At 42.1% G+C, this 14,287-nt stretch overlaps 2 protein-coding genes across 2 annotated transcripts in view; both read left to right on the top strand.

Annotated features, from left to right (window-relative positions):
* Positions 1–1,247: 1,247 nt before the first annotated feature.
* LOC118367253 (RRP15-like protein) lies at positions 1,248–9,545 on the top strand. Its single transcript, XM_035750512.1, has 5 exons — positions 1,248–1,373; positions 2,284–2,651; positions 2,880–2,977; positions 5,862–6,051; positions 8,975–9,545. Exons 1-5 carry the CDS (start codon positions 1,289–1,291, stop codon positions 9,131–9,133), a joined length of 900 nt encoding a protein of 299 aa, XP_035606405.1. The 5' UTR covers positions 1,248–1,288; the 3' UTR covers positions 9,134–9,545.
* A 3,045-nt stretch (positions 9,546–12,590) lies between these two features.
* Positions 12,591–14,287, top strand: part of LOC118367254 (transforming growth factor beta-2 proprotein-like) — a 33,441-nt gene continuing 31,744 nt past the window's right edge. Inside the window, exon 1 of the mRNA XM_035750513.2 lies at positions 12,591–13,882. Coding sequence (XP_035606406.2) covers positions 13,537–13,882 — 346 coding nt within the window. The 5' untranslated portion in view covers positions 12,591–13,536. The remainder of the gene's footprint in view (positions 13,883–14,287) is intronic.

Raw genomic sequence — 14,287 nt, forward strand, 5'->3', positions numbered from 1 at the left:
TGGGCCTTTCTCATGATGGAAAAATACAGAATAACATGAAGACAGGAACTGTGCAATGAGTTGGGGGGAGTACATTCATAACGTAGTGTTGCGAGAACAAACAGTCTTTTGTTAGATAACAGGAGCCAGGTGCCTGATAACTGCATATTCTACACAGCTACAACACTGACCACTGAAGCGCTTAGGGGGCTGGGACCAACTCTGCGCCAACAATCAACGATAGGCTGGGTGGGTCTAAACCACGCCCAGTCTCTACTCTGACAGGCTGGCTGGGAAGCAGGAACTATTTCTGTGAGAGTATATTTATAATATCTTTGTCAAGAACAAGTCAGTTCTGTTTTGCCCTGCGAGGTGGGACAGGGAGTCTGTATATACGAAAATTGCATTTACCACTTATTGCTTAGCTAATAAAAAATACATAGTATACAATCGGTGACTCAATGTCATACTTATCCTGATACCAGATTCGAATTGACGCGACCCTAACAGAAAGCAGAACCTCAGTTAAATTAGCCAATAATAATCTTCAGTCAAGTTAGCCTAAAGGTCGGCAGATGGCGATATTGGGGTAGGCATGCAGCCAGCTATACACTCATATCCCTGGTTCGTACATTAAACATTCTCCATTCAGGCTGCATACTGTTTGTGAAACACCATTTTCCACCACCATGCTAGAGTGGCTAATGGTAGGTAGGTAGGTAGGTAGGTAGGTAGGTAGGTAGGTAGGTAGGTAGGTAGGTAGGTAGGTAGTTAGGTAGGTAGGTAGGTCGGCTAGCTATAGCAACTTAGTTTAATGCACTGACTAAATCGCTCTGGATAAAAAACAGCTGCGACATGACAAATGTAAATGTAAAATTAATACTTGCAAAGCACTGGGTATTTTTTTTTGAATGAGCTCCAGCACTAAACAGGACCCAATTTTGTCGGTCCGTACTGGACCAAATCACTGAGCGCGATACGCAACATCTGGGTCGAGCATTCCTATCCATTAGCAAAGCATGATGGTGGAAAGTGAAGTTTCATAAAGAAAGTACATATATTTCCCCAATTTTTTTCCTGCCTTCTCACCATTAAATCGAGTTAAGGAGGAAATCGACACCTTCGTAGCCTGAATAGAGAATGTTTTACGTATGAACCGGTCCACAGGGGATACAAGTGTATAGCTGGCTGCATGCAGTTCATTTGGATGGTAAGATGAAGCGGCTCAATATCGCCATCTGCCGGCCTTTGGACTTACAATCAAGTCAAGTGGGAACTTTTTATACGGAACTAAACATCACGGAACGGAATGTTGTTCACGGAATGGTTTCAGTGCTGCACAATAATGGCATCTGTGGAAAAGGCACATGTGGAGAACTCAGCTGTGGTATTAGGTAAGCTTTAATAGTTTTTCTTATAATTGTTCAAAAGAAGTATAGGCAGCTAGCTAGATGATTAACCTTGTATCGTTGGTCTCCCAGACTCAATAGACTGGACTCAAGCCTGGTAGCTTGGCTAGCTATAGCATTGGCACTCTAGCATGATCAGAATCTATGGCTGTACGTTAAGTATCTAAAAAGTTACATTAAACCCTGTGGAGTCTTAAGTAGGCAGATCAACGTACTAGCTAGCTATGGTACTTGATTTTAGTCGTCTTCGCTCTGCATTTGAAATATCAAATGGCATTAGCGTTCGCTTTACACGCGAAAGGTCCCCGTTTTGGGGGGGCTCCCGAGTGGCGCAGCGGTCTAAGGCATTGCATCTCATTGCTTGATTCGTCACTACAGACACCCTGGTTCGAATCCAGGCTGTATCACAACCGACCGTGATCGGGAGTCCCATAGGTTGGCCCAGCGTCTTCCTGGTTTGGCCGGTGTAGGCCGCCATTGTAAACAAGAATTTGTTCTTAACTGACTTGCCTAGGTAATAAAGTGAAATAATAAACCAAAACCTAAAAAGTAGCTAGCCTATGTGACGTAACTTGGCTAGTTTAGGGAGCTAACTTAGATAATTGGTTAGTAAGCTGTCTGTGTAAGCTAAACATTTGATCGAATCAATACTTAATGCCCAGCCTTAGATTGTAGCTAGTGTTTATAGAGAAGCATGAACAATTTACATTTACATTTAAGTCATTTAGCAGACGCTCTTATCCAGAGCGACTTACAAACATTAGGTGTTAACTGTCTGCTCGGTTAAGCTAGATCTGAAATGGCAAAGCTAAATTGTTTTGAATTTGCAACCTATTCAAGCCTAGCTATTATTTGTATAAGTCAATATGATAAATGCCTTATTTTCACACATCAGAAGAGGATTCTGAGCCCCAGGAGGACCACAGTGCTGAGAGTGATGATTCTGACAGAGGGAGCGATGGCGGAGGGTCAGAGGATGGAGAGGTGTCAGAGGATGGAGGAAGTGATGACGGAGAAGAGGATGGAGAGAGTGATGGGGAGCAGGCTAAGTATGGAGGGAGCGAAGGAGAGAAAGAAGAGGGTGAAGGCAACAGAGAAGCAGATGATGTAGACACCAACCCCAATGCTGGATGGGCGGAGGCCATGGCCAAGATTCTGCAGAAGAAAACGCCAGCGAGCAAACCCAGCATCCTGCTGAAGAACAAAGAGCTGGACAAGATGAAGGAGAAGGAGAAGAAGGAGAGTCTGGAGAGGAAGAAACAGGTACTGTTTATTTTCATGTCTGTAAATGTTTCTGTGTATGTACCTGTATGTTAATTTCTCACTTTAATGAACACAGGTATTAAACTGGTTATTGAAATCAGATGATAGCCTGATAACAGAAATGTCCTTAGACCAGTTCACCTGGTGTTAAATTGCACCCATGACATTTATTCAGTACAGCTTGCCTGTATGTACGTGCTTAATAACTTTTTTTTTTCTGGCCGCCAGACTGATAAGAAGCGAGCTTGGGAGATGATGTGTCGAGAGAAACCAGACGTTGTAAAAGACCGAGAGAGTGAGAGGAACCTGCAGAGAGTTGCTACCAGGTACAAACACACGTGTGCCGCTTACAAACCTACAGTGCCTTCAGAAAGTATTCACACCACGTGAATTTTCCCAAATGTTGTCGTGTTAAAGCCTGATTTTAAAATGGATTCAATTTTGATTTTTGGTCACTGGCCTACACACAATACCCCATAATGTCAAAGTGGAATTATGTTGTTTTTTTGTTTTGTTCTTTTTACAAATGAATGAAAAGCTGAAATGTCTTGAATCAATAAGTACAGTGCATTCGGAAAGTATTCAGACACCTTGACTTTTCCCACATTTTGTTACTTTCCAGCCTTATTCTAAAATTGATTTAATTGTTTTTACCCCCCCCTCAATCTACACACAACACCCCATAATGACAGCAAAAAAAGTTTAGATTTTTTTGCAAAAGTATTAAAAGTAAAACACATACCTTATTTATATAAGTATTCAGTACTTTGTTGATGCAATTACAGCCTTGAGTCTTCTTGGGTATGCTGCTACAAGCTTAGCCATGCCTATATTTGGGGAGTTTCTCCCATTCTTCTCTGCAGATCCTCTTTAGCTCTTTAGATGAGGAACGTTGCTGCACAGATATTTTGAAGTCACTCCAGAGATGTTCGATCGGGTTCAAGCCCGATCTGGCTGGGCCACTTAAGGACATTCAGAGAGACATGTCCCAAAGCCACTCCTGCATTGTCTTGGCTGTGTGCTTAGGGTCGTTGTCCTGTTGGAAGATGAACCTTCGCCTTAGTCAGAGGTCCTGACTGCTCTGGTGCAGGTTTTCATCAAGGATCTCTCTGTACTTTTGTCCCTTCCATCTTTCTCTCAATCCTGACTCGTCTCCCAGTCCCTGCTGCTGAAAAACATCCCCACACATGATGCTGCCCCCACCATGCTTCACTGTAGGGATGGTGCCAGGTTTCCTCCAGACATGACACTTGGCATTCAGGCCAAAGTGTTGAATCTTGTTTTCATCAGACCAGTGAATCTTGTTTCTCATGGTCTGAGAGTCCTTTAGGCGTTCCAAGTGGGCTATCATGTGCCTTTTTACTGAGGAATGGCTTTCTGTCTGGCTAGTCTACCATAAAGGCCTCATTGGTCGAGTGCTGCAGAGATGGTTGTCCTTCTGGAAGGTTCTCTCATCTCTACAGAGGAAGTCTGGAGCTCTGCCAGAGTGACCACCGGGTTCTTGGTCACCTTCCTGACCAAGGCCCTTCTCCAATTGCTCGGTTTGGCCTGGCGGCCAGCTCTAGGAAGAGTCTTGGTTATTCCAAACTTATTCCATTTAAGAATGATGGGGGCCACTGTTTTTGGACCTTGAATGCTACAGAAATGTTTTGGTACCCTTCCCCAGATTTGTGCCTCAACACAATCTTGTCTCGGAACTCTACAGACAATTCCTTTGACCTCCTGGCTTGGTTTTTGCTCTGACATGCACTGTCAGAATCATGTCTAATTAATTGAATTTACCACAGGCGGACTCCAATCAATTTGTAGAAACATCTCAAAGGTGATCAATGGAAACAGGATGCACCTGAGCTCAATTTCTAGTCTCATAGCAATGGGTCTGAATACTTAAGTAAATAAGGTGTTTGTTTTTGCTTTGTCATTATGGGGTGTTGAGTGTAGATTGAGGGATTTGAATTTTATACATTTTTGAGTGAGGCTGTAATATAACATGGAAAAGGTCTAGGGGTCTGAATACTTTCTGAATGTACAGTATTCAACCCCATTATTGTAAGGAGTCTCATGATAACTTGCATGGGCTCACCAAGTCACAACAGATACAGGAGTCCTTCCTAACTCAGTTGCCAGAGAGGAAGGAAACCTCTCGGGGATTTCTCTTTAAAATGGTGACTTTAAAATGGTTAGTTTAATGGCTGTGATAGTAGAAAACTGAGGATGGATCAACAATTTTGTAGCTACTCCACAATACTAACCTAATTGACAGAGTGAAAAGGAAGCCTGTACAGTATACAACTATTCCTGAACATGCACCCTGTTTGCAACAACACATGAAATTAATACTGCAAAGCAATTCACTTTTTGTCATGAATACAACATGTTTATGTTTGGGACAATCCAATACAACACACAGCTCGGGGCGGCAGGGTAGCCTAGTGGTTAGAGCATTGGACTAGTAACAGAAAGGTTGCAAGTTCAAATCCCCGAGCTGACAAGGTACAAAATCTGTCGTTCTGCCCCTGAACAGGCAGTTAACCCACTGTTCCTAGGCCGTCATTGAAAATAAGAATTTGTTCTTAACTGACTTGCCTAGTAAAATAAAAATAAATAAAACATTACTGAGTACCATGCACCATATTTTCAAGCATAGTGGTGGCTGCAACATGTTATGGGTATGCCTGTAATCGTTAAGGGCTGGGGGATTTTTCCAGGATGAGAAACTAAACAAGAATGGAGCCAAGCACAGGCAAAATCCTTTCCACCAGACACTGGGAGATTAATTCACCTTTCAGCAGGACCAAATATACACTGGAGTTGCTTACCAAGAAGACAGTGAATGTTCCTGAATGGCAGAGTTAGTTTCACCTTAAATCTCCTTGAAGATCTATGTCAAGACCTGGAAATGGTTGTCTAGCAATGATCAACAACCAACTTGACAGAGCTTGATGAATTTTGAAAAGTATAATGGCCAAATGTTGTACAATTCAGGTGTGCAAAGCTCTTAGAGACTTACCCAGAAAGACTCACAGCTGTAATTGCTGCCGATGGTGATTCTAACATGTATTGATTTAGTGGTGTGTAAATTGGTTATTTTGCATTTATGATTTTGTGCTAAATATAAGAGCCACAAAATATTACAATTAATCTTACAGTGAATTGGCTTTAAATTCTACCAGAATGACAGTGTGATGTGTGTACCTCTCCTCTCCACAGGGGGGTAGTACAGCTGTTCAACGCTGTGAGGAAGCACCAGAAAATGGTGGATGAGAAGGTGAAGGAGGCGGGCGGCTCGGAGAGGAAGAAGACCAAGCTCCTCTCCTCTGTCTCCAAGAAAGACTTCATCAACGTGCTGCGTGGCACAGAGGGAGGCAGCGAGGTTGTCACCAAGACAGAGAGACAGGTGGTGAGTTTCATCCCCGATACCTCTCACTCCCACTGATGTGTTGTTTTCCCAGAGTTGGTCTTAGGGCAGGTGCTATATTCACCCCCCCACTAAATATTTATTGCAGCTAAAGTGTAAATTGCAGCCAGTTGTATTTGGCCTGAATATAATAGTTATAATTCCATTCTCCCGGATGCCAGTCGCTGTGCACCAATGTACCTCACTCACATGGCTCTCTCAGCTATATCATTTCTTATTAGTCGGGTACTTCTCACAGGCCTAGCAGCTCCGAAGTAGCCTACAAGTGAAGACAGACCTACTTCTTATCAAATTCTGATGCGCACTTTGAAGATGTTAGAAGAACTGTCCACATTTGCTTTTCCTCAGCCAACAAGACAAGTAAACAAATGGCAATATCACTCGCCTATGTCAATGTTCTATACCCCATAGTAGGAAAGTTAACCTAATCTGTTGGTTAGCTTGTCGTTCTGTGCGAGAAAAAAACATTTGAATCAGACTCTGGGGCCGTTGTGGGACTATGGATCCCAAATTCATACAACCACTACACATTTTTTTAAATATTTTTTTTAAGCAATATATCAAGTTTAGCTTAATTTAGATTAGATTTTTTTTTACATTATAAGCAATGCGCACACGGCAGTAGGCTACGTGCAAATGTTCCAATATGCAGTGGTCGAAAAAGTACCTAATTGTCGTACTTGAGTCATACTTGAGTAAAAGTAAAGATGCCTTCATAAAAAAGTAAAAGTGAATGTCACCCAGTAAAATAATACTTGAGTAAAAGTCTTAGTGTTTTGTTTTAAATATACTTACATATCAAAAATAAAAGTGAAACTATGAATCATTTCAAATTCCTGATATTAAACAAACCAGACAGCACAATTTTCTTATTTTTTAAATTTACGGCTAGCCAGGGTCACACTCCAACCCTCACATAATTTACAAACTAAGCATTTGTGTTTAGTGAGTCTGCCAGATCTGAGGCGGTAGGGATGGCCAGGCATATTGTCTTGATAAGTGTGTGAATTGGACAATTTTTCTGTCCTGCTTAAGCATTCAAAATATAACAAGTACTTTTCGGTGTCAGGGAAAATGAATGGAGTAAAAAGTACATTATTTTCTTTAGGTATTGTAATGAAGTAAAAGTTGTCAAATACCCAAGAAAACGACTTAAGTAGTACATTAAAGTAGAGTAGTAGTAAAGTCGACCGATTATGATTTTTCACCGCTGATACCGATTTATTGGAGGACCCAAAAAAGCCAATACCGATTAATCTGTAAAAAAAAAAAAAAAATGTAATAATGGCAATTACAACAATACTGAATGAACACTTATTTTAACTTAATATAATACATCAATAAAATCTATTTAGTCTCAAATAAATAATGAAACATGTTCAATTTGGTTTAAATAATGCAAAAACAGTGTTGGAGAAGAAAGTAAAAGTGCAATATGTGCCATGTAAAAAAGCTTACGTTTAAGTTCATGGTAGAAATAGTTTTAGTTACTTAGCTCCGTGGTCCTGGAATTCTCTCCTGAACATTTTAGAACACTTGATCGTTTAAACACTTGATCAATGTATATAATCATAGAAGAGTGTAATTGTTTTTAGGCTGTTTTTGGTAAAGATGTTTTTTTTTTAATGTAATATGTAATTTTTGTGCTGTATGTGTGTTTATAGTTTTGTTTAATGTTCTGGTAGTGTATGTAAGTTGTTTTGTCTGAAACGTTGTTCCCCCTGCTGCTATTGGACCAGGTCTCTCTTGGAAAAGAGATGTTATCTCAATGATAAAAAACCTGTATAAATAAAGGTAAAATAATAATAATTATAATTATGTACAATTCTGGCAAATTAGTTTGCAACGAGCCACTCGGCCCAAATTGTTGCATATACCCTGACTCTGCGTGCAAGGAACGCAAGAGAAGTGACACAATTTCCCTAGTTAATATTGCCTGCTAACATGGATTTATTTTAACTAAATATGCAGGTTTAAAAATATATATACTTCGGTGTATTGATTTTAAGAAAGGCAAAAGATGTTTATGGTTAGGCACATTCGTGCAACGATTGTGCTTTGTTCAGCAATATACTTTTGTTAAATCATCACCCGTTTGGCGAAGTAGGCTGTGATTCGATGATAAATTAACAGGCACTGCATTGATTATATGCAACGCAGGACAGGCTAATTAACCTAGTAATATCATCAACTATGTGTAGTTAACTAGTGATTATGTGAAGATTGGTTGTTTTTTCTAAGATAAGTTTAATGCTAGCTAGTAACTTACCTTGGCTTACTGCACTCGCGTAACAGATGGTCTGCCTGCCACGCAGTTGACTCATGGAATGCAATGTAATCGGTGTCCACAAATGCCGATTGTTATAAAAACTTGAAATCAGCCCTAATTAATCGGCCAACCTCTAATAAATATAGAGAGTAAATTGCTGCTGTCCTATTAACAGCAGCACCATAGGGACAGTCTGACATACTAACAGGGCCTCTGAGCTTCAGTGTTAGAGGATCATTGTTATAGCTGGGCTGGCACTGGAGATTGAAGGGTTTAGATTGGGGATTTTCAGACGCCCAAATCCAGGATATTTTTCTGGTGATTGACATGGGATTTTAACATTAATAAATGCGTCTTGTATAGGGCAGGTCTGTAATCATTTCCACCATAACCGCTTATTTAATGTAATAATTTAATAAATATTCTCTGTAGTGGCCTGTTGTGAAGTGTAGTTTCCCTTGATGTCCACGTGGTGGCACTATTGGCTGTGGGATGTTGTGAAACTTTCTTGGAGACTATTGTTATGAGACTGAGGAGTTGGGAGTTATAGTGGTGGTCTATTCTATAAGAAACTAACCATGTATGGGTAATAAGTACCATCTTTGTAAAATGCTGATATATTTTGTTTGTGTATAGACTGGCTGGGAGGCAGAAGAGAAGCCAGCCTGGAGCGTGCTGAGAGACGACTTTATGATGGGAGCCTCCATGAAGGACTGGGACAAGGAGAGCGACGAGGAGGGGGGCGAGCAGGAGGCACCAGAGGGTGTGGAGGACGACAACAGCGAGTCGGACTGAGCAGACTGGCCCATCTAAGTGTGTATATGACTGAGCACGCCCAGGAGTGTGTGTGTACACAAGACCGTGCCTTTTGAGTCCACTGTGAGGAATGGAGCTGAAGGGTCCTGCATCGCTGAGATCGGCTCAACCCAGCCTCCCTCTCCTCTTCCCCCAGAGGCAGCTCTACCAGGCCCAAAAACCCCTCTTTGAATGTTCTATATGGAACAAGGAGCTGAAGAAAGACTGCGGTCCAGGTCCTGTTCTGGCCCACAATGCTTTGGGTCAGGATACCTAAGTTTGTGTAATGCTGGTGCTCTCTGGCTTGTTAAGGTCCCACGGAACATTTTTCCATCTGAACTCTGCTGTGTATATAGACCCTTTCCCCCCCTAACAGTTGCATGTTCCTCAATAAAAAGCCAGTTGATAAACATTTCCCTTTCCAGTTTTGTGTTTTAATTGTTTTTTGGTGAACTGAGTTATAGCACTAGTTTAACTAAAGACTTATTGATGTTTTTATACACTGTGTACAAAACATTATGCACACCTGCTATTTCCATGAGACTGACCAGGTGAATCCAGGTGAAAGCTATGATCCTTATTGTCACTTGTTAATTCCCCTTCAATGCGTAGATGAAGGGGAGGAGAGCGGTTAAAGAAAGATTTTTAAGAATTGAGACATGGATTGTGTATGTGTTCCATTCAGGGGGTGAATGGGCAAGACACATAAGATTTAAGAACTGCACCTCAACAGTCACGCTCAACAGTTTCCTGTGTGTATCAAGAATGGTCCACCACCCAAAGGACATCCAGACAACTTGACACAACTGTGTTAAGCATTGGAGTCAACATGGACCAGCATCACCATGGAACTCTTTCGGCACCTTGTGGAGGCTGCTCTGAGGTCGGGGGGGAGCAAATCAATATTAGGAAGTTGTTCTTAATGTTTTGTACACTGTGTTTATCTAGTTTATTTCATACATTTTTAGATATTTATTTAATGCAGTGGTTGAAAAAGTACCCAATTGTCATACTTGAGTAAAATTTGAGGGTCACATTATTTACAAAAGATGCATTTGTGTTTATTGAGTCTCTTGATAAGTGCATGAATTTGACAATTTTCCTGTCCTACGCATTCAAAATGTTACTAGTACTTTTGGTTGTCAGGGAAAATGTGTGGAGTAAAAACTAAAACATTCTTTTAGGAATGTAGTAAAGTACCAGTCCAAAATATAAATAGTGAACTACAGATACTCCAAAACACTACTTTAGTACTTTAAAGTATTTTTTTATTTAAGCACTTGACACCACTGGTTTTTATGTGGTATGGTTGTAGTGATCATATGACAAACAAAAGATGTAGTAGACATGCTCCCTGACTGTCAGAGAATGTGAGATGCCCTACTGATGACCCCTCGGAGAGGAAATGTGTGTGTGTGTGCCAGAGAGCATAGAACAGCTGGTGACATTGAGATGCTGTCCCACTACATAAACCTCGTTTTGTGGCGCCCACCCCGTTTTACACACTGCTTGCCTGCGTGTGTCTACTGGACGGTTGCCAAGGTGACAGCCCTCACATCGGAGTGACCCTGAGCGCCAAGTTGATGTGGCGACTGCCCAGTGGCAGTTCTGCCTACTCCTCTTTTCTCTTTCTCTCCCTTTCGCTTCTTTTTTCACTAAAAAAAATATATTCCTGTCTGACCCTTGCCACACTCACACAAGTAGTGGAAATATTTGCAAAGCGCCCTTATCGCCGCAAGGAGAATGCCGCCACGTCTCAGCCGACCTGTCTCCACCGCTTAGAGCGCCCATTCGTCATGGCAACACTGCGACCTGCCACTATGGAATGCCAGGGCTCTCCTGGCTCTGTTGACACACTGCTAGAGAACCAGCCTGCTATGTCATCTCATCCTCTTCAGTCTATATGGTATTGTCCTCTGTCCCTCTCTATTAGGTCCAGCTGTCCCTTTGCTGCTCTGACCTGGGCCATGTTCATTAAGCACAAAGTGGAAGAAAATGTAGGTAATTAGCGAGGTACTACCTGAATGTGCCCAATAAGACACACTTGTTTTCTGTCCTTTTGTCAGTGTGCCCAAATGAACACGACCCAAGGGTTTTCCTGAGCCGGTGTACAGGGATTGTAGAGATGGAGTTACTAATACAGGTTCACTGGGTGTAAAATAATGATATAGGGATATCTACAGGTGCAGAAGGAGATTAAACATGACAGGGTCACTCACTACATATGTTTAGAGGGCTTTAAAGTAATAATGGTGTTCTGTCTGTGTTACTGTATCGTATACTCTGACCGGTCGTGGTGTGTTCAACACAGTGAGCAGGTGTCGGAGAGGACATGCAGGAACTGCCTTCCCTGTGCGAGATATCTACCTCTATTCCCAATGCATCTCACACACACACTCACACCTCTTGTTGGCCTAAGATGTCTGTGTGGGTATTGATTTAGTGACAACATCTGGTTTACACCAGTAAGTCCGGGCTCTGAGAGAGTTTCTGAGAGCCTGTCATTGCTGATGAATTGCAGGCTTTGGTTTGGGTGGAGTGGGGTCGGAGGTGTGGGGGCAGGGTGAGAGAGGGGGAGGTTTTAGCAGAGACAGGAAAAAAAGCCTTGGCAAAGGATGAAAACAGTGGGGTTTTCTTGGGAGCGTAAATGTAAATCAACCTGGCGCATTATGACTGTGAGAGTGAGAATCCAAGAAAATAGAAACAGAGTGGATGCGGGAATGTCCATAAACTCTCATGGCTGACATGGTGCAGTCCCCCTAAAACAGGTGCAGGGATGACAAGAGAGCTGTAGTGTACCACTCCCTAACAAAGACCCAGGGGAGAACCATTCTAAACATCCCCCATTTAAGAGCTGGATAAAGGGTTTTAAAAATAATGGGCATAACAAATTACTTGTAGTGGTGATGTTGTTTTTATTGAAGTTATTCAAACCTTACGGAAAGCAGTATTCTTGCCAACTTCTTTCGTGTTATTGAGGAGGATTGCGAAAAGAGCATGCATACCCGGAACCCACAAATCAAATCAGCCTTTATCACGTATTTATCCCGTTCATATAATTTCTCAGGAAGCTCAATTTTATGTTATTGTAAAGTTCTTGTAAGTTTTCATCTGCAAGACGTTTCTTTAGAACCATCCCAGCTCGAATCTGAAATATTTATTGTCTACTTTATCCATTGCAAAATGCGGTACCAAAATAAGTGTATGTTTTTACAACGGACTTGTGGATATGGTTATTGAGCTAGTGGACGCCAAATTATCCATCTGGCGTTAGGACCCGTGGTTGCGCGCAGGGACATTGCCCGCTGCATTGTCCGGATGGGCACACTAAACACTCATTACAATAAATCGTCTCGTAACCTGAAGTTGAAGGAGTCCCCCGGCCTGAAAGTGACGACCACAACATCCATTTGAAGAAGAAGGAGCACGTGGTTAAGTAAGTCTTATAAATATCCCTCTACAACCGGCCGCATGCTGTTGTGCCACTGGCAACATCAGCTCTGCGGACCGATTTTCAGAGCAAGAAGAGATGGAGGAACGCGTCAACGGTCTACCATTGTATTAAAAGGAAATACCGATTATCTTTATACTTCAACCTACTTGCCATACTTTTGATACACTTTTTCCCCGCATTTTCTCAATTTACATTGACCCAACACATGCGTTATAACAACTTTAATAGGTTATATCTCGTCGAGACGACACCTTGCGAGTACCAGAACGGGTTGATTTTTGCACTGTTGTATGTTATTCTGTCAAGAACCGCGATGCAACTGCTCAGCGAAGCCCACCTTGATCTTGAGATAGAGAAATCAAAGACGGACTTGTGCTGAGCGCGGTACTGGCCACAGTTGGAAAGCTCGCAGCGCTCTGATGCGGTAGAGGTGTGCGCTAACCCACGGCTACACGTCTGTTCTGCACAACTGGAGATAGCGAGCTAGCTGGTTGTAGTGTGTTTTTGCTTCAAGGTTTTTATATTAAACCTTGATTGGCATTTAATGGCCACAATTCGGTCTTTTTCGTTTGGACAATTGTAAATTTACGCGCGTTTAGTATGCGTTTATTGTGAAGTGATTGGTAATATCATACATTGCCTACTGCTGCTGTCTGCTCCCCGCTGCCCGTATAACGGATTTTACAGATTAGTTCACTTCCATGGTTGAATGGATTTCCAGGTACAATTTGAAATACTGTGCTGAAACTGGGATCACAAAACTACCACGTTTCCCAATATTTAGGCCACAGGTAGTTAAGTGTGCAAGCCGATATATCCAATATTTAGGCTTTTTTTTCATGTTTATATTGCCTTTCCGTTATATTTAAATATACTTTCCAAGGCCGCTGTTATCTTTTTTTTGGTCAAGATTTCAAGACGCTGCTGTAGTCTACTTTTAGAGTTCACAATGAACTACTGCGTTTTAAGTCTTCTCCTGACCATGGATTTAGCCACTGTGGCCGTCAGTTTGTCTACATGCAGTACGCTGGACATGGATCAGTTTATGAAAAAGCGCATAGAAGCCATCCGTGGACAGATACTGAGCAAGTTGAAGCTCACGAGCCCCCCGGAGACATATCCCAAGCCCGAGGAGGTGTCGCGGGATATCATCGCCATCTATAACAGCACGAGAGACCTGTTGCAGGAGAAAGCCAACGATCGGGCGGCGACGTGTGAGCGCCAACGAAGCGAGGAGGAGTACTACGCAAAAGAGGTTCACAAAATCGACATGCAACCCCCCTACCCCTCTGAGAGTAAGTGTGTGTGTTTGTGTGTGTGTGCGCGCCTGAATACGTGCCAGAGCGCACGCGCACCTGTGTAACGGTTTAATGCATAATTGAAAAGCTCCAATAACCAGTAATTTACCCACTGGGCACAGAAGTCAGTTCAACGTACATTTGGTTGAGTTGACAGCTAGAGTGAAATCAACAAAACATGTCACCATGTCATTGGATTTAGGTTAAAAGTTGCAAATCCAATCAGTTTTCCCCTGTTCCTTTTTGGGTTGAAATGACATGGAAACAACGTTGATTCAGCAGGTTGTTGCTCAGTGAAGTATTATCTGCAAAGTTTTCAAAGATCCCCATTTCCTTTATGTACTTCATGTGTGTTTGTGATTATTTTGGGGGAAACTATACAAACTATTCCTGGCACTGTTG

This window comes from Oncorhynchus keta, chromosome 34, assembly GCF_023373465.1.
Source record: "Oncorhynchus keta strain PuntledgeMale-10-30-2019 chromosome 34, Oket_V2, whole genome shotgun sequence".
NCBI lineage: Eukaryota > Metazoa > Chordata > Actinopteri > Salmoniformes > Salmonidae > Oncorhynchus > Oncorhynchus keta.